This window comes from Eptatretus burgeri, chromosome 2, assembly GCF_056783735.1.
Source record: "Eptatretus burgeri isolate ZD-2024b chromosome 2, Ebu_testis_v1, whole genome shotgun sequence".
Classification (NCBI taxonomy): domain Eukaryota; kingdom Metazoa; phylum Chordata; class Myxini; order Myxiniformes; family Myxinidae; genus Eptatretus; species Eptatretus burgeri.
The window spans coordinates 150794628-150815471 of NC_140962.1; the positions used below are offsets into that span (position 1 = coordinate 150794628).

Here is a 20844-nt window from a genome sequence, read left to right on the forward strand (position 1 = left end):
CAATTAATTTTAAGGTCAAAGGGTCAACACAGACCTAACTTATAAAATTGATAGATATGGTCAAAAATTAAATATATCACTAAATCTCAAAAACTTGTGGATGAGTTATGACAAAAGAAAATGGATGAGTTGAATCGGTGACAAGAACAAGCACATTGGATTTTGGTTCGGATCCAGTCCATCAGTGGGATACAAAACGTGAACTGTTCCACCTGGCAGAGGTATGCGCCCTACCGAGTGCCGTTCTACTTTGTGCTGTTTTGCTAAGTTGTTACTCCATGAATGATTTTTCATCTGTCTGTTTGTCCGCACAGAACTTTTGTGCTTTTCTCTGCAACCGCTTGTCGGATTGAGTCGAAATTTTCAGCATTAGTGCGACTACTCACGTCAAATATTTTAATGATAATTATGACGTCATAAGTTGCGTTGGTGGCAGCCATATTTAAAAAACGGAAAAACTTTGGACCTCTGTATCCAAAGGTTTCAGACCTCTGTATTTGAAACCGCACCAAGAAAAAAATTGAAACTTGGCGCATAGCAAGTACTCCTCATGGGGAATGAGTGATTTTTATGACATTATAGGGGCCCTCGTTATGACATCATAATTGCATATGTAGAACGCCACATCCGATCAGTATAAAAAATTTTTGAGGGTCATCTCGGGATAAAATAGTCCACAGAAAAAAAAAATCATTATGTCATTGGTCACGTGTTTCGGCAACCATATTGTTTAAAAAAAAACAAATAAAAACCTTCAAAAATGTTCTTCTCTGAAGTGGCTGAGCAAATCAAGGTGAAACTCTACACGTATGACCGCCTGTCCATGAGGCACATGAGGTTCACACATATGATATCATAGGTCACATGGTTTGGCAGCCATATTGAGTTTACCCTCAAACCTATAAAAATACACCACTCAAAAGAATTCCTGTCGAGGGTCTGCAATCTGTGATTGCTTTTTCTTGTTATTTATTTCAATGGTTCCTCATCTTGTCCCTAATTAATGTCTCCAACACCTTCCTCACAAATGAAGTCAAACTAACAGGTCTATAGCTCACCAATTACTCTCTGGATCCTTTGTTCAATAATGGTGTTACATTTGCTGGAGGAGGCATAGAAATCTTAAAATCTGCCTTTCACCGGAATATTGAGCAGTATCTGGATCAGAAAATTTATTGGACGCCCATGTTATTATCATTTATCGTGAAAGTGTAAGAAAGAACAACTCCATCAATACCACACTTTTTAGTTTTATGAACATCAAGCAACTGTAATAAAACATCTTCAGAATATTGGGACATTAAAATATCATTACGTACCTAAATATCAGATGTATAACACAGATCTAGCTCAGTGAATGGTCAAACACTTACAAGCAAGAGCTAGCAGACGAGATAGCTGGCTTAACCTCCAATATGGAAGGCATTGATACCCCATTTGTTTGATATGACAATGCCATCTTGGCTAATCTTTGTTTGAAATATAGGATTAGGGTTAGTCGGATAGCCAGCTTCACGTTTCCTCACGGTATGGTGCATGGCCTGGCCGTGCAGGAGTGAGATCATCTATAGCATCGTGTATAATCCAGGCACAAGCTTGTGGATAAAAGGCAAATCAAGCACTTTACGATCACAGATCTATACTGTTCTCTTTGTTTTCGGTTGCTGTTTAAATTCAATAGGCTAATCTTTTTACCCCCAAAAGGTTTTGTTTCTGTTGAAGAGGTAATGGGAAGGCAGAAATCGATCTGTTCTTGACTGGTAAGATCTCTCTTCCTCTCACCCTCATCCCCAGGAGTCTCCTCTCCTCCTGCCATAGAGGTCTCGTGGCAGAGATTCCACATTGGGTGGTCTGTCGTTTCCTTGCCAGCAGTAGTCAGTGCCGGAATGTGCTCTGAGTACTGATGGGAATTGCTTATACACTTTTAGTGAAGACACCATGGGGGTCTTTGGCATCCACCAGCAGCAACCTCGTGCTGGCAGACGGGTCCTCGGCGTATAACACCCTCTTTCACGCGAAACACCATAGTGGCAGTTTATAGCATTGTCTGGAATCGCACCAAGAATACATAGCTTCAAGGTGATGCACTATACTTCTGAGCTATCCCGCCATTCCAATCTCACAATATCATGCAGCTGGTGGGGGTTAAAATGGTCTTTCCCCTAATTCTGAGGAGTCCTGTTGCGACATCTCTCTGCAGTCAAAAAGACAGGCCTTGACCAGCTGTCCTAAACTGCCCGCACAGAATCTTATTACTCCATGCGCATGTCGCCAAAAATGGGCTTAAGCAATTGATTTACTTTGTCTGTCTGTCCGTCTGTCCACAAGCATCAGTTTGTGATCGGCGAACAACTCCGTTGCAATTGAATGCTATACAATATTTTGAACATGAATCAGTAAACGAACCTGCAGTTTAGCAGTGCTTTAGCTCTGAATTAATCCAGATCACACTTGCGCAGAAAGGGCAGAGGAGTGAGATTATTTTTTTTTTAGTATATCTGCTTGTGTTGCAGTCAGACAAAATTGAAAATCATTCCAAACGGGAAACTTGCTGTTTTTAACCCTTTGTACCTTGAGCTCCTTGGACTTTGAGCTCCCCCACCCTGGACTCCCTGGATAAAAATCCAGCCGCTCAGGTATATGGAGGCTTGAAGAGCGTCCGGTTTACCGGCTACTCCGGAATGTGGAGGTTTGAGTGGCGGCTGATAAAATGGCTGCTAGGGTTCAAAGGGTCAAGGATTCCATAAAGGACACAAACAACAGGCACAAAGAACTAACGTAACGTGTTCAATAAGGTGGTGTAAAAGACACTGCAGCAACGGTGGTAAACTTCCGATTTTTTTTTTTTTTTTTTTTTTGCCGCTCGCAGTCCCCACCCATGTCCTTTCTCAAGACTGTGCAGGATAAGGTGTTCCATGAACTCTCAAGTATATTATATTCTGAGTTCCAACAAAATAGTTGTGGTTATTTTGTGGGAGTAATTTGCCACAGCTTCCTCCATGGGTGATGGATATGATGGGTCGTGACTGTTAATTCGGGAGAGAAGTTGCATCCATTTTGAATTCTCCAAAGCCTCATGCAGGTCCGGCTTTTGGCCTGGCTGGGCTTTTGGGTCCACATCCATCTCGATGATACCCCCAACAAGAGTGAAACCGATAGGTCAGGTTGCTTGAGATACTTGTTGCGTCATTGTGCTTGTCCTCATGTTTCGTGAACTTGTTTTTGCTGTTAAAACTTCCTCTGGTCATCTAACTGAGAGGCTGCTCTGCACTCCAAAAGGTAGGCCTTCGCCCGTTTTAAATTGCCAAAGAATCTTTATGATACCAATACTTGTCCCTGCAATCTTCCTAATGCAAGGCTACATCAGCATCCCTGGACATACACAGATTGATAAGAGTGTGGATGGATCCATTTGTTAATTGTGTTTAATTATCTGACAGTGTGTTTACGATTTATGCCAATCGGACATGTTTTGCGAGTTACACTGGTGTGATGTGGATTTATCATCACTCAACGTGATCTGATCTCCCACCGGAGAATTCCCATTGAGCTTCACTGTTACAGACCACGACAGAGTCATTTTGAGGGGGGAAATGCTCAACCAGGTAAAGAATCTCGAATAAATTGACTGCTCATGAAATAGGTATCTCGTGAGATTTTTTTTTGTACACAGTCAAGGCTCATGGAAAAGCTAGAACACAGAATGGATCAGGATGCAACAGAACAAAAGGAAGAGCAGAAAGAGAAAAGGGGGAAATGCCTACAATAGAGCTGAGCAACAAAACAGACGTAGGCAGACAAACAAGGGATGTGAGTAAGGATGAGGGCTAGTGGAGGATGCTGGGGTGGACAACGTTGATCTGGAAGCAAACTCTCAGGAAGGAGGTACTGGAAATTGGTGGGGGAGGGGAGGAACAGATGGTTTGACAGGGGAAGAAAAGATCATGGTTTTGGATAGGGGATGATCTGAGATGCTGGTGAGCAGCTGTCTTGAAGGCCTGGAGGGAATAATGAGATTGAAGAGGATGTGGAAGTTGGTTCCACAGGCAGCAAAAAGAGGAACGAATGAGTGATGAGCAGTGATCCTGGATTTTGGGAGTTTCAACACAAGGGGGTCTGGTGGACCCTGTGCACCCTGCAGAAATCTGAGGGGACGAAGCATGGAAAGAGCAGAGGGTGCAAGACTACAAAAGGAAGCAGAAGAAGACAGAGAAACCACCAACCTCTCTGTGATGGCAAAATGATAGGCCCATAGACTCAGCTTCATCACGCGAGATTCTAATGATCTTGAAGGTCTTGGTTCCACGGTGTCAAGCTGAGCAAGTTGTGAGGCAGGGTCACCAGCCCAGAGGGGAGAGCAGTATTCCATCAAGCTGTGTATGAAAGCCTTGGAAGTGGATCGGAGTTCAGGTGTGCCAAAGGAAGCACTTTGTATTACGGAGGATGCCCAGTCAGCGGCTGGCTTTGGAGGCTAACTTTGAAATGTGGTTTGCCCAAGAAAGACCATGTCTGATTGTAAGGCTCGGGAGTTTAAACTTCCTCAAGAGGGACATTGCTTCTTGCCTGTCTGAAGGATGAGGGATGTCATGGCAGACAGAGGATGGAATCATCAACAAATAGATAAAGAGGATTTCCCAGAGAGATCAATGATGAAGTGTTATTGATGTATCATGAGATGAGATGATACAATCTGGACAGCCCAAATAATGTCCCTTATGAAGAAATGTGTATAATAATCACAACCCTTCAGCCATCCAATACAACCCTGTCTGTCTTCTTGTGGAGCGTTCCATGTCAAGTGGACACATTTTTCAGCGAAATTTTGACACATTGTTTCAGATTTCACTCTTTTTTGTGTGCAAGTGTTTGTATCCACGGTAAAACATTATGTGTCAATTTTCAGACCTGGGGGCCCATCGGGGCCAATTTTAGCCCCCCCTCCCACCAAATTTGGGCGTCCCCGGTTGACCCACAATCTTCCAGTGGCCATATCACAGGTTGTAGTGGTCCGATTTGGATGATCTTGGTATCAAAATGCTCGTAAAAGCAAGATCTTTCGAATCGCATCAAGTAAAATCACTCCGATAGAGTAATTCAAAAAGTTATAGTTTGGGACGCCCTTTGACCTTGGGCCCCCGCCCCCCAGCCAAACCGATGATCCCGATTTTTTCGTGTGAGAATACCCCTTCATATACTACAACACCTCAGCATAAATTAAAATGGGATCTCAATGGGTTCAAGTGTGATGATGGTTTTATTGTTCGGGCCCACATCTATGAATAATTCCAGCAATCTGTGCCTGTGTGTGTGTGTGTGTGTGTGTGTCTGTGACCGCTGTTTCTCGACAACCACTGGTCCGATCTAATTGAAACTTGCCAGGTCTTTTGCTGGGTACCTGAGGATGTGCCTTTTCAAGGTTTGATATTAATCGGACAAGTGCTTCCCAAGTTATGGCCACTTATTTGACACGTTGCTGTGTAGGCGTGGCCGATGGGGAAGAGAACCTCAGCCGCGTTCGCCATTACGGGTTTTTTCTCTTTTCGTTTTTCCTTGCGAAAAGGCAAAATACGTTGGCCATTAAAACTAATAATTTATCAAAACGTTGGCAGATCCAGCAGCCTCCGCATTCTTGCCCTGGACGAGGAAACAAAGAAGCGCCGTTTCCTCAGCAATGTTGTTTATGAAGAGGTGCTAATGAGATAAAGGTGTGTACATGGAGACAATTTTTATTATTATTTATTTATTGAAGAAAAATTGTTCCGCAAAATAATTTGTCAAAAAAAGTGCACAACTTTTTTTTGTTTTGAATTGTCAAAACGGTGTGGCCTTTGGAAGTGTTAAGGAATTCAGCTCTACTCAATATGCTTGCCAACGAAATACATCTCAATTTGGTGGCATGCTTTGCAAACTTTTTTTTAAACTATTTTCGAACTAAAACAATTCGAACATGGAATACCTGATGACACTGTACTTTCAGGTCTCCTACAAATCCTACCCTGTCGCCTCACCATGGCGTAGGAGTGGCAATGGTCAATGGCAGCGAATGTCATGGCAAGTAAAGGCAGGGAGGTAAACTTGATTTTAATTAACTCTGTGTGTGTAAGTATCACAGCAGTTGTTACTTCAATGAAAGCGATAATTCGTGGAATGATGTGAACATTCCATATGGGCACGTACTACTTCTGAATAGTGATGACTTACGGCAGTCTAATAATTTCTCGATTTCTTATGCCCATTTATAGATAAACACAATGCCCCAATCCAGTCATCATTTACGAGAGCGAAGGAACAGCCTGTGTGGTTGTTGTTTCTGGCACGCGGTTTGAATATATATTTTTGTATGTACGGCCTCGCACGTATGGCCATGCACGTACGGGCACGCGAGAGTGAAGGAACGGCCTGTCTGGTTTTTTCTGGCAAGCGGTTTTAAAGTATATATGTATATATATATATATATATATATATATATATATATATATATATATATATATATATATATATATGTATATGTATATATATATATATATATATATATATATATATATATATATATATATATATATATATATATATATATATATATATATATATATATATATATATATATATATATATATATATATATATGTATATGTATATATATGTATATGTATATATATATATATATATATATATATATATATATATATATATATATATATGTATATGTATATATATGTATATGTATATATATATATATATATATATATATATATATATATATATATATATATATATATATATATATATATATATATATATATATATATCGAATTTGGGAATTCGATTGCACACAACATACAGGTTCCTTTAGTCGGCGATGTCGATAAGTGCTTGTTCCCTAGATAGCTCATCTTTCATTGTTTAAATGTTCAGAAATCGATTAGATGCGCTGTGGATCGATTTAATAGTTCGGGAACGAACAATGGAGACATCCCTCCCCCTCTTTTGCGAAGAGGAAGAACCCTGCATGCCCATGACTCATGATGTCAACAACTCCCTCCCACCCATGGTTGAGCGGGGGATGGATCACGAGGGCATGAGTCACGCCGGGCTTGGAGGAGGGGGGGCGGAGGAGGGGGGGGATCTTTTTCTTTTGTTCAGGGGTAGAGGTGGAGAAGGGAGTTGAGAGTAGCCGTTCAGCAGACCGTCGGGTCCTGCTTGGCTTGTGTTAGGGTTGAGGCCTGCGAAGCTTTTTGCTTCGGCTGGCTCAGTGAGCTTCGGCTGAGGCCTGGCTCTGGAGGAGGGTTTTTGGAGGCTTTTTGCTTTGACGGTTCCGTGAGCTTCGGCTTCTGCTTGGCTCGGGAGAGCTTTTGCTTCAAGCTGCCCCGTTTGGAAGGAAGTTAAGCCGGTCGCTCGGCTCGAGTTGAGAGTGGTGGCTTCTTCTTGGTTCGTGGAGCTCTTTGTTCTCCATTTTGGTTCCCGGCTTGGTGCGACTCATCGACCTCTTCGTGGAGGTGGTTCCTCGGGGAAGCGACGCATCGACAGGAAGGATCGGCACCTCGTCTCACCAGCACTTGCTGAGAAGCGCGGGAGGATTCGCGGGAGCTCTGGAAGAATCGCGGCTCGGCGATTGTGTCCAGCTCGCTCTCCTTGGAGCCTGGGTCTGAACAACTTGAAGACGACACGAGGTGGAGAGGTTTGAGATAGGTTCTGGGTTTCAGCTCACCTGTCCTCCGAGCTGGTGCTGGTTATTAAATGCATCTGCCACCATTTCGTGTGTGTGTGTGTGTGTGTGTGTGTGTGTGTTTGTGTGTGTGTGTGTGTGTGTGTGTGTGTGTGTGTGTGTGTGTGTGTGTGTGTGTGTGTGTGTGTGTGTGTGTGTGTGTGTGTGTGTGTGTGTGTGTGTGTGTGTGTGTGTGGGTGTGTGTGTGTCCGTGGGCCCGTCTAATAAGTCGGAACTGCTGTTAAGTGCAAGCGACTGTACATAATAAGTCGACGGTTGTAGTTCTTTTGTCGTGCCTTTGTTGCTTGTATAATTGCATACATGTTTTGCCTTGTTTAATTGCATACATGCTTTATTATAATAAATGTCCTTGTGTGAATGTAAACCTGTTCGTTGCGTCCATTCCCTCATTGAACTGCCCCATCTTGCACTCGGAATATAGTTGGTTTTTAAATAGCCGGTAAAGTGATCGGGTCCAACGGGACTGCTTGATAATACCCCGCTCGGTTTTCCCAAAAGGAAGCGAGCTGCTTCAGCGGCTCGTTTCCAAGCGGTTCCGTTGAGGTACAATCTCTCGGTAACCTACCTGCGCGAATAATTAGGTAAATCGAAGATTTGGCGATCAGACCCTGGAGCGCGGGTAGAGTGCGGACAAGGTTGTGGTGGGATTAAAACCCACCCGTGACTGGTTTCTGGCGTTGTTCCAGAAAGTCACGACTGGATTGTCCGTTCGGTGGGCGAAGCGAACGCTATTGGTTAGACGCGGTCGTTCGGACACCGGCGGGCGGAATTCTACAACAATATGCATATATATATATATATATATATATATATATATATATATATATATATATATATATATATATATATATATATATATATATATATATATATATATATTCGATTCTTGATTCGACATTGGGCGACGTTTGCCGTCATCGTTCCAATGACGTCACCTGCTGGCAGGCGACTTTATGTCTGAAGTTTACAATCATCTCTGGACTATTATATATATATATATATATATATATTGTTACAGCTGTGGAAATTCGCATTACACCATAAAGGGCCCTCAGGTGAGATATCTCCACAGGTACATGTGTAGTTAGCCCAAACCCGTTGTGTAGAGGGATTTTATGTGATCCATCCGGGCTGCGACACTTTGAGTTGGTCGTTTTTCTTTCTCTATCTTTTATTTCAAACAAACAGTATCTCAACAACCACGCCATCCCCACCACAGCGCCAACCACACAACGACCCCACACCACCAGCTTTGCCTTTAGCTTCACAACCACATCCCACATCATCGCTTCTCTGGCCATTCCCGCACCACCTGTGAACACTGAATGTCGGGCTGTCTCAGGCTCGTTCGGCCATTGATGCCGAGCCGCGAGCGTGAATAGCGGCCTTTCCGAGGGGAAAATTCGGATCAGGAATGTTCACGCCCACTTCTCCTCCGTCCAATGGGCAAGCGTGAGGCGGCTTGGCCCCGCCTCCAGGTGCGTGGAGGTGAATTCCGTCCAGGTCCGTCTATGCAAATTTTAGGATCAGGGGAGGTTCACGCCCATTTTGCCCGACCAGTGGCTGACCGGGGGGGGGGGCGGGGGTGGTGTGGGCCCACCTCCAATCGCATCACGGAATTTGCATATCGGCACCATAAAGGTGTGAGCGGAAGGTGACTCACGGGCGGGAGTTGAGCGAGGAGGAGAGTGTGTCGTCGAAGAGTTGCTTTTGGAGACAAGGGGCGCCACGTTGGTGGAGTTGAGTCGAGTTCGAGCGGTGGAGCTGCGGGCGGCTGGTTGGGGCAGGGGAGCTCGGGTCCGATGCCAGGAGGACGGCAGTCGGCGACAAGGCTGCGGTGTGGGGGATCGCTCGTCTCATCACTGGACCCAAGCCAGCCACTCCCCTCCCCCAGGGCATCAACAATTTCCCCTTCCCCCCCCACCCCACGCTGAGATAGTGCAAAAGGTGGCCCCGTTCCTCCCCCACCCCAAACGTGGTGCCAACAAGCACGCCAGGTGCCCGGAGTCAGGCACAGCGGCGCGGACACTTTGCGGCTTGCCTGCCAACGCGTCATGAGGACGCGGGTAAGACCTCCCTGGTCTCGCGGACCTAGCCGCTCCTCTAGGTCCCGCGCACATTTGGCCTACAGGCCTGTCTGCCTCCTTGTCTGTGAGGGTGGCTTCTTTCTTTTGCTTTTGTGTGAATGTGTGTTGGCGCCGTCTGTGAAGTAAAACTGTGTAAGTGTTGCCAAGTGTACGCGTTAGTCGGTTGTATTACATTTGCTTTTTGTGTATGGCTGTATATACGTGCTTTCTGTGTGTCGCGTAATAAAGTGCTTGCATGTTCAACTGTGCCCGTTTCGCTTCGTCTCCTTCCTTTTAATTGACTCTCCATCCTGCTTCACGTAAGGGGTTTGTAGTGGGAGCAACATCCCGGTAATTAATCTAAACCGTCCAGGTCGATGATAACACCGCTCGGTTATCCCGATAGTACGAAACGGGCCGCCCAAGCGGCTCGTGTCCGGAGTCGACCTGTGGCGAGGTACGATCGCCCAGTTTACCATCCGCGTGGGTACTAAGGTAGGTCGAGTTTGGCGAACAACCCTATCCTACGCGGGTGGCCGATTGGCACGATTGTGGTGAGGTCGAAAGGCCCACCCGTAACTAGCTCCCGTGCCGTGCCGCGATTCGAGTTACGTGGCCATTCGCACGCCGGCGGGCGCGAATTTGCAACAATATATATATATATATATATATATATATATATATATATATATATATATATATATATATATATATATATATTGCATCATTTGTGAAAAATTATTCTGCCTATTGTGTCTCTTGATTTTTAAGTGTACATTTTTTGTATAACCATCATCAAATTAAGTTATAAATGGGCTAATCTCAGTTTTTGCATATTTTGCAGTTAGCATGGCGACTGGAGGTCGAAAGGAGTTCCGAAAATACTGTTGCGATCCGTTCAGCTGCCATAAAACGAAACAACGAAAAGATCTCCGCAATGTGTCAAATGATATGTTGACGAAATTTTCTTCAAAGGTGAAAAAAGATGACAGATTTTGCACTTCGTGCAGAAAAAAAAACTTTTTCAGTTGTCACCAGAGCGTATTGAAGAATCATCTTCGACCAGTTCGAAATTATCATCAGAAGGTACTACCGAAGGCATTGCAGAATCTATTTCGACAGATGAGGATGAGGAGGTTTTTGAGCGAGAAACTGAGTGCTTATGAACTCGAGGATATTGATGAAATTCAGTTTAAACGGTGGACATCCACCGACAGATCTGAACTGAGCTCCATGGTCCTGCCTTTGGAAGAATTCATAAATAAATTCTGTGAACGCGTGGTGAAATTAGTGAGACACGACTTCATTGCCAAGGCCCAATCTCAGTTTCTGAAAAATAAGAAAGACGAAATCGGTGAAGGAGAATTTGTCAATATTGGAGACTTCTCAGAGAACTATTCGTTTGTCGTACAGGATGCGGCCCAAGGATTCCATTGGAACTGCTTTCAAGGGACAATTCGCCCCTGGGTTTACTATTTCAAATTGGACTATGGCAAATTAAACCACGATTCGTTCACGATTATATCAGAATGCAATACTCACGACGTTGTCTCAGTCCACCTCTTCCAAAGAATGTTCATTGAACACTTGAAATCTAGCTTTGGAAATGTAAAGAAACTTTAGTATTTCTCAGACGGTTGCGCTGGCCAATATCAGAATTGCAAAGCCTTCATAAACTGATGTCGTCACAAATCATAGTATGGTATTGACGCAGAATGGAATTTTTTTTGCCACAATTCATGGCAAGGGCCCTTCAGATGGCGTGGGAGGTACAGTCAAACGAGAAGCAACACGCGAGAGCCTGCGTCGACCTTACGACGGTCAAATTATTTCTCCAAAAGATCTTTTGGCCTTTGCTGAAAATGGTTTGAATGAAATGAAGTTCGGTTACGGGATCCAAGAGGCGTATGACGAGGAAGAACGAAATCTTGAAGAAAGGTTAAAAATGGCCAAAACCAAAGCTGGAACTCAAAAAATTCATGCTTTCATCCATATTTCTGAACCTGCTCTTCAAGTATGCGAATTCAGCCTTAGCGAAGAACACCGTATCGAGTCAGCCATTTCAAAATCTACACCAACTTTGAACGGGAAACTCTCAGGTTATGTCACAATGCACTATGATGGAAAATGGAGGCTTGCCTGCATCATGGAAGCCTTTCAGGACACTCATGAAGTGAAAATGAATTGTCTTCATCCAAACGGACCCGCAACTAGTTTATTTTTTTTCTGACATTGAAGATCACCACATTTTAGACATTTCTGATATACTTCTTTACGTAGAACCAAAAACTGCTACAGGTAGAACCTGCACAATCAGTAAAAAAGAAACACAGCTGTCAAACAAAACATTGGTTGGCAAAAAATCTTCACTATAATATGCTAGGAAAAACGCTTACTCTTACTCGTATCGCTTCCAGTTCCTGCATGTGCATGTGGAAAATTTTATGTACAATATACTGCTATAGTGTATTGTAATCTTGTGTTCAAATATTGTGCTATGTATTGTGGCGTATTGTGTGTCCAGCACCCGAGTCCCCGAACAATAAAACCATCATCACACTTGAACCCATTCAGATTCCATTTTCATTTATGCTGAGGTGTTGGAGTATATGAAGGGGGTATTCTCACATGAAAAAATTAGGACCATCGGTTTGACTGGGGAGTGGGGGCCCAAGGTCAAAGGGCGCCCCAAACTATAACTTTTTGAATTACTGCTTCGGAGTGATTTTCCTTTACGTGATTCGAAAGATCTCGCTTTTACGAGCATTTTCATATCAAGATCAGCCAAATCGGACCACTACAACCTGTGATATGGCCTCTGGAAGATTGTGGGGCAGCCGGAGGCGCCCAAATTTGGGGGGCCCCTAAAATGGGCCCCGCTGGTCTCACAGGTCTAAAAGTTGGTATTTTGTGTTTTTTCGCCCAAGTGAATAAATGACCAACATATGGGGAGAAAATAAGGTATTAGTGTCGGGAGGGTGTGTACACTTGACATGAAATGCCCCTCGTCAAATACATCGGCAGGTGATAGTTTCATTCTCCAATCGACTCCACAGAACCACCCTGCTCCCGAAGAGTTGCTCTTCTATTTCCAGGTGATGCTGTCAGACAAAAATTGTCGCAAACCAGAGCGTCCACTATATGTCTGGAAGGTTGGTGGTTCGAAAGCTGAATGAGTGCTACGCAGAAAACAAACAACTAGAACTCGTATCACACCTTACTCCACACAGTATTGAGAAAAAGGGACATGAGTGGGCTCTGCAAACAGAACATCTGGTTGTTTGATATAATGTAGAATTCTGCAATATTTTGTCAATGTACTGATAAACAGAAGGTTTTTGAAAGTACCAATAAGGCGATTTGTGTTCTACATAACATTGTTCAAGCATACAATTCAATTGAAATATATGCTTTACACTCGCTCCATGCCTTACACTCTCTCCCAGGCCTTACACTCACTCCAATGCCCTACACTCACTCCATGCTTTACACTCATTCCCAGGCTTTATTCTCACTCCTTGCCTTCCACTCACGCACATGCCATACACTCACTCCAATGCCTTACACTCACCTGCATGCCTTACACTCACTCCATCCCTTACACTCTCTCCATGCCTTACACTCACTCCCAGGCCTTACACTCACATGCCTTACACTCACTCCCATGCCTTACACTGACCCACATGCCTTACACTCACTCCATGCCTTACACTTGCTCCCAGGCCTTACATTCACTCCTTGCCTTACACTAACTCCCATGCCTTACACTCGCTTGCATGCTTTACACTCTCCCACATGACTTATGGCTTACACCCACCAACATGCCTTACGCACACCTGCGGTGTGCATGCTTTACACACTCACCTGCATGCCTTGCACCCACCCACACACCTTACACCCACCCGCACGCCTTACACCCACCTGCACGCCTTACACCCACCCGCACGCCTTACACCCACCCACATACCTTACACCCACCCTTACACCCACCCACACACCTTACACCCACCCACACACCTTACACCCACACACACACCTAACACCCACCCTCACACCTTGAACGCACACACACGCCTTGAACCCAGCCACACACCTTACACCAACCCACACACACACACTTTACACCCAACCGTGCGCATTGCACCCACCCTCACACCTTGAACCCATCCTCACACCTTGAACCCATCCTCACACCTTGAACCCACCCTCACACCTTGAACCCAGCCTCACGCCTTGAACCCACCTTCACACCTTGAACCCACCCACACACCTTACACCAACCCACACACACACACTTTACACCCAACCGTGCGCATTGCACCCACCCTCACACCTTGAACCCATCCTCACACCTTGAACCCATCCTCACACCTTGAACCCACCCTCACACCTTGAACCCATCCTCACACCTTGAACCCACCCTCACACCTTGAACCCATCCTCACACCTTGAACCCATCCTCACACCTTGAACCCACCCTCACGCCTTGAACCCAGCCTCACACCTTGAACCCACCCTCACACCTTGAACCCAGCCTCACGCCTTGAACCCACCTTCACACCTTGAACCCACCCACACACCTTACACCCACCCACACACACACTTTACATCCAACCGTGCGCATTGCACCCACCCTCACACCTTGAACCCACACACATGCCTTGCACTCACACGGAAGCCTTGCTCATATGACTTACAACACTCATTTGCATGCCTAACACTCACAGGCCAAAAACACCCACTCCCATGACTTGTGCTCACTCAAATGGGATGATCAGCTGATATCATCGAGGGACGTATAGTTAATACGTACGCAGATATGCAAAACAGTGATGACACTTAAACAAATGTTCCTCCTCCATTCGGCTGAAGAATAAAATAAAATAATTTTGGAGAAAAAAACTTTTCCACGACCTTGAGACAAGATTCCTCTTGAATGTGTCAATGAATCAGTGGGTTAAAGACCCTTTAAACGCCATGATTGGGTTAAAGACCCTTTAAACGCCATGATTGGGTTAAAGACCCTCTAAACGCCATGATTGGGTTAAAGACCCTTTAAACGCCATGATTGGGTTAAAGACCCTCTAAACGCCATGATTGGGTTAAAGACCCTTTAAACGCCATGATTGGGTTAAAGACCCTCTAAACGCCATGATTTAAATGTCCACAGGTTCCAAAAGCAGCCGCTCGGGGTCGTCGCTCTGAGAGCCAAGACCCCGTGAAGCCCCCTCCGCAACTACACATTCCCGCGCGCAAACCTCCTATTTATAATCGCTCGCTTTCAAGCCCCCGAGCCGGGTGTAGGAGGGGGGGGGCTGGGACTTCGGCTGAGCGTAAGCCGGCTATCCTGCTGTCCGGTTCTCCTTGCCGAAGCGGGACGGCTGTCCTGGCCCCTGTACCAATGGACCTCAGCAGTGCCGAGGCCGGGATGGCCCCGAACGGGCCTCTCGAGGCGGGAAAGGTGTCCCGCAAGAGGCAGGAGAAGAGCGGGAAGAAAACCATGGCGGATATGCGACCCCCGCGGGCCCTGTTCTGCCTCGGCTTGGAGAACCCCTTACGCAAAGCGTGCATCAGCATTGTGGAGTGGAAGTATCCATCGGTTCGTGGCGATTCCATCGAGGGTGCCCTGACTCCGTGGTTTGCCCGGGCTTGGGTTTAGTGAGTTACTTAAGGGAGTGAGATTTGGAAATTGTGGCTATGATGGATGGATGGATGGATGGATTCGGTTGTGGTCTTGACATTGATGGTGTGTGTGTGGTCTTGAAGATGATGATGATGATGATGATGTGTGGTCTTGAAGATGATGATGTTGTGTGGTCTTGAAGATGATGATGGTGCGTGTGTGTGTGGTCTTGACGTTGATGATGATGGTATGTGTGTGGTCTTGACGTTGATGATGATGGTATGTGTGTGTGTGTGTGGTCTTGATGTTGATGATGATGGTGTGTGTGTGTGTGTGATCTTGATGTTGATGATGATGGTGTGTGTGTGTGTGTGGTCTTGACGTTGATGATGATGGTATGTGTGTGTGTGTGTGGTCTTGATGTTGATGATGATGGTGTGTGTGTGTGTGTGGTCTTGATGTTGATGATGATGGTGTGTGTGTGTGTGTGTGGTCTTGATGTTGATGATGATGGTGTGTGTGTGTGTGTGGTCTTGATGTTGATGATGATGGTGTGTGTGTGTGTGTGGTCTTGATGTTGATGATGATGGTGTGTGTGTGTGTGTGTGCGGTCTTGTTGTTGATGATGATGGTGTGTGTGTGTGTGTGGTCTTGATGTTGATGATGATGGTGTGTGTGTGTGTGTGTGGTCTTGATGTTGATGATGATGGTGTGTGTGTGTGTGGGTGGTCTCGATGCTGATGATGGTGTGTGTGTGTGGTCTTGATGTTGATGATGATGGTGTGTGTGTGTGTGTGTGTGTGTGGTCTCGATGCTGATGATGGTGTGTGTGTGGTCTTGACGTTGATGATGGTGTGTGTGTGTGGTCTTGACATTGACGATGATGGTATGTGTGTGTTGTTTTGACGTTGATGATGGTTTGTGTGTAGTCTTGACATTGATGATGATGGTGTGTGCGTGTGGTTTTGACATTGACGATGATGGTATGTTTGTGATCTTTATGATCATGATGATGGTTTGTGTGTGGTCTTGAAGATGATGATGATCTTGTGTGATCTTGAAGATGATGATGATGTGTGGTCTTGAAGATGATGATGTTGTGTGGTCTTGAAGATGATGATGATGTGTGGTCTTGAAGATGATGATGATATGTGGTCTTGATGATGATGATGTGTGGTCTTGAAGATGATGATGATGATGTTGTGTGGTCTTGAAGATGATGATGATGATGTGTGGTCTTGAAGATGATGATGTTGTGTGGTCTTGAAGATGATGATGATGATGTGTGGTCTTGAAGATGATGATATGTGGTCTTGATGATGATGATGATGTGTGGTCTTGAAGATGATGATGATGATGATGTTGTGTGGTCTTGATGATGATTATGGTGTGTGTGTGGTGATGATGATGATGTTGTGTGGTCTTGAAGATGACGATGATGATCTTGTGTGGTCTTGATGATGATTATGGTGTGTGTGTGTGGTGTTGATGATGAAGATGGTGTGTGTGATCTTGTGGATGATGATGGTGTGTGTGTGATCTTGTAGATGATGATGGTGTTTGTGTGTGTGGTCTTTATAATGATGATGATGTGTGTGATCTTGATGATGATTATGATGATGTGTGTGATCTTGACGATGTGTGGTGTTGGCGATGATGATTATGATGATGGTGTGTGTGTGTGTGTGGTCTTGAAGATGAGGGACATGATGTGTGATTTTTGAAGTTTTTGTCATCCTCTGCCACTTGATATATGTTCTGGAGAATTATGTTGTGTGTCCTGGAGGATGATGCGAGGTCTTGAGGGTTATTTTTTGTCCTAAGCATGATGTTATATGGTCCTGAGGATGATTATATGTAGTTTTGTGGGTTGTATGGTCCAGGAGCATGATGTTCTGTGGTCTTAAGGGTTGTGTTGTGCTGCACATGATGTTGTGTGTCCTGCAGGATGATGTGAGGTCTTGAGGGTTGTGTGGTCCTTAGGATGATGTTTTATGGTCCTGAGGGTTGTGTTGTCCTGGAGGATAATGTTGTTTTCCTTAGGATTATGTGACCTGAACCCAAGGTTGAGGTGACCGCCTTATTAAGATAATGTTATCTGGATCTGTGAATGATGTCACCTAGTCCTAAGGATGAGTCGTCGTTTCTGGAAGATGATGTTTCTGGTCTGGTGGATGTTTATGCATCATCCAGTAGGCAATGTTCTGTGCTCCGAAGGTTGATATGACCTGGTCCTGATGATGAGGTAGCCCTTGGAACGTTATGTTGTCCGATCTGGTACCCATGTATGGTGTAATGGATGATGTTGCATGGTCCAGTGGATGATGTTTCATGAACCCGTGGTTGATGTAAAATGGTCCTGATGATCCATCATGTAGCATGGTCTAGACTCGAGAGGATGATGCAGCACCATGTTATAGAGCCTGGGAATTTGGTGTTGAAGTGATCAATGATCAATAAGTGAGTTTGATCGATGTTAGTTACTCGTTTTATCAACTGCTGGACGGCCTTTCCCAAGTGCTTAAAGCTTGTTTGGGCCGAGCTAAAATGGGTGTGGTTAGTGATAAACCCTGGCCCTACAGCCATACCTTGCAGGTTCAAGTTGAACTTAACTTTGGCAAACATTATGTCGACTAAGCAACGTGGCATTTGCACTGAAATTGAACCATTGAAGGTAAACAATCAGACCAATGCTTGCATGTTCAATACCGGTGATCAGGAGGCACCTCCTCTATATTGCTCTTGGTACATACTTTCAAGGTGCAGGTCGTTATGCAAGTGTAGTTGTAGGTTTCCTTCATGCCTTCCTTGACACGAAGCTCAGAGCGTTTGACATCATTATCCTGGTGACCATCTTGACGAACTGCGTGGCTTTAGCCATCTACTCACCATTGCCGGAAGATGACAACAGCACCATCAACTACTACCTGGTAAGGAATACACTCCGTTCATGGAAACGGAATGCATACCCTGAGTGGCGTCATCCAGTCATGGAGTTATATTTAATCAGATTCTTTATCCAACTTTCTCATTTTGAAGTTGAGTCAACGTTGGACTTTGTCCAGGGACATCTTTAGTTACACCTGGCACCACAAAGTGGGAAGCTACGTATTATATAAGTCGAGAGTTCAGAGAACACCTAATCCCACACAGGCCTGAGAACAAGGACAGGGGATGGGTTTATTTTTTTCAACTCTTGCTTTGCATTTGAGCATGATCGACATTGTCTTTGTTCATGAACTTCGAATAACAGGCGCGATGGCAGCAATACTAAGCACGCCATTTTGTTTGAATCTCGATGTTCCTTTTTATCGGTCGAGATGACGTACAATTTTGCCAAAGTACTGCTAAACTGCATGTTTTTGGAAGTACACACAAGGCAATTTATGTTCGGCAGTGTTTACTATATATATATATATATATATATATATATATATATATATATATATATATATATATATATATATATATATATATATATATATATATATATATATATATATATAGTTCAAGTGACATCTATCTATAATTCCAGCAATCTCTGTGTGTCTGTCTGTCTGTCTGTGACCGCTGTTTCTCGACAACCACTGGCCCAATCTAATTGAAACTTGCCAGGTATATTGCTGGGGACCTGAGGATGTGCCTTTTCAAGGTTTGATATTAATCGGACAAGTGGTTCCCAAGTTATGGCCATTTATTTACCAAACCAATGACAGGACACAGTGCTATGACTTCACGATTGACGTCACAATTATTCTTCTTTTTTTTTCTCTTTTTTTTTTGTACGGCCACGCACGTACGTGCCGGCACGAGTAAAATAAAATTGCTAAAGGCTGTAGAAAAATACAAAACAAACCGATCGGAATCGGAAGCTTACCGCCGTTGACGCACCGTCTTTTACACCGCCTTATTTAACACGTTAAGTTCGTCTTTCATGCCTGTTTTGTGTCCATTGTGACGTCCCTAATAACAGTACGTTTCCTGTTTGGAATTATTTAAAATTTTGTTTGACAAAAAGACAGACAGACAGACAGAAGCAACCTTCACCACGCTGTGCGCATGCGAGACGAGACACCATAAAATTTTTCCAAATTCATAACTAAAGTAGTGCTTAGTCGGTGGTATTTGGAAGTACAAGCCGATTCATGTTCTACAGTATTTAAGATGTGAAATTGAATTGAACAGATTAAGTCGTTCCTCAATCAGACATAAATATTGAACAAGACAGACATACAGGTAGACAGAGAGGTCCAATTGCTTCCGCAGCCCCCCATTCCTCCCATTTCCATCCCTTTTTCTATTTCCAGAATTACCTCTCTTACCTGCATTTCATTTCCTTTTTCTTTTTTCCAAGTAATCATCTCCTCCAACCACACGACCCCTCCCTCCTCCATAGTGTACGTACTATATAGATATGCCATAAGTGCATGGTAGTAGTACATGGGGGGTATTTTCATTCACAATGCACATGTAATAATGTCTCAACAACTTCTTGTTGTGATATCGCTTCTGTAGGAGTTGCTACAACGCTGCAGTACCGAGGTTTGGGGTTTGGGGGTTACCTCCACACAATGGCCGAGCCGTATCAAAAACTCCATGGGGTCTTTAATAAAGATCCACAATGCCATAAGTAAATGCTAACCCAGGGGATAGCCGGCTTGGCATTTCCTCTGAAGGAAGGCAACCTCGTTGATGGATCATCCTGTTTGCGAAGGACTCAGATCGTTTATCGTCGGGTCGGGAATCGAACGCAGAGTAAATACAGAGACATCTGAGTTACTTGAAGTCCATCTTCACCATTACTGGTGCACTTACAGACAGCAGAATGAAGAAATTACAAATTCAATCATTTTCTGGGGATAACGGTCCTTTGACTTCATCAGGGAATGAAAGCCTCCTCTCCCTGTATGGTGATTAATACAGAAATACAAACTCGCTTGCAAACATCCATTCTTGCCATGAGTTTAGATGTGAGCTTGCCAGCTCTCTGATGTAGATCTTTCTCCAAGATCCCAGAGTAGAGACCGAGGAGCTCGGCCTGAGCTTGTTGAGTAGACGCTATAAAAAGGGTTTGTGTGACATGGATCGCTTGCACCTGTTCATCACCCCCTCCTCCTCTTCCCTCCCCACCCATCCTCTTCCTCCCCTATAGGGCGAGCTGGGGTCGTGGCTCAGCGCTGACGCTGTGGCTCAGAATCTTGCCGCATCTGGCGCCGTCTGTCTGAGCCATGGTTACTCTAGACGACGCGTTTGCGCCATGGATCCTCTGGACAGTGTGTCGAAGCCATGGTTCCACTTAGACAACCTGTGTGTACCATGGATCCTCAAGACACGAGGTCTCGATCATGTGTCTGAGAGATGGTACCTCGAGACCACGAGTCTGAGCTATGGTACATCTAAACTCATGTCTGAGCTATGGTACATCTAAA

General features: G+C 44.6%; 1 protein-coding gene across 4 annotated transcripts in view; it reads left to right on the forward strand.

Annotated features, from left to right (window-relative positions):
- The first annotated feature begins 15074 nt into the window (after positions 1-15074).
- Positions 15075-20844, forward strand: part of LOC147033546 (voltage-dependent L-type calcium channel subunit alpha-1S-like) — a 224001-nt gene continuing 218231 nt past the window's right edge. For 2 of the 4 annotated variants that reach the window (XM_085854926.1, XM_085854935.1), the window contains exons 1-2: positions 15077-15381; positions 18240-18345. In XM_085854926.1, the coding sequence (XP_085711052.1) occupies positions 15194-15381; positions 18240-18345 (294 nt within the window). In that variant the 5' untranslated portion in view covers positions 15077-15193. Of the gene's footprint in view, positions 15382-18239; positions 18346-20844 lie in introns of all 4 variants that reach the window. The other 2 variants (XM_085854944.1, XM_085854955.1) reach the window with 2 other exon arrangements.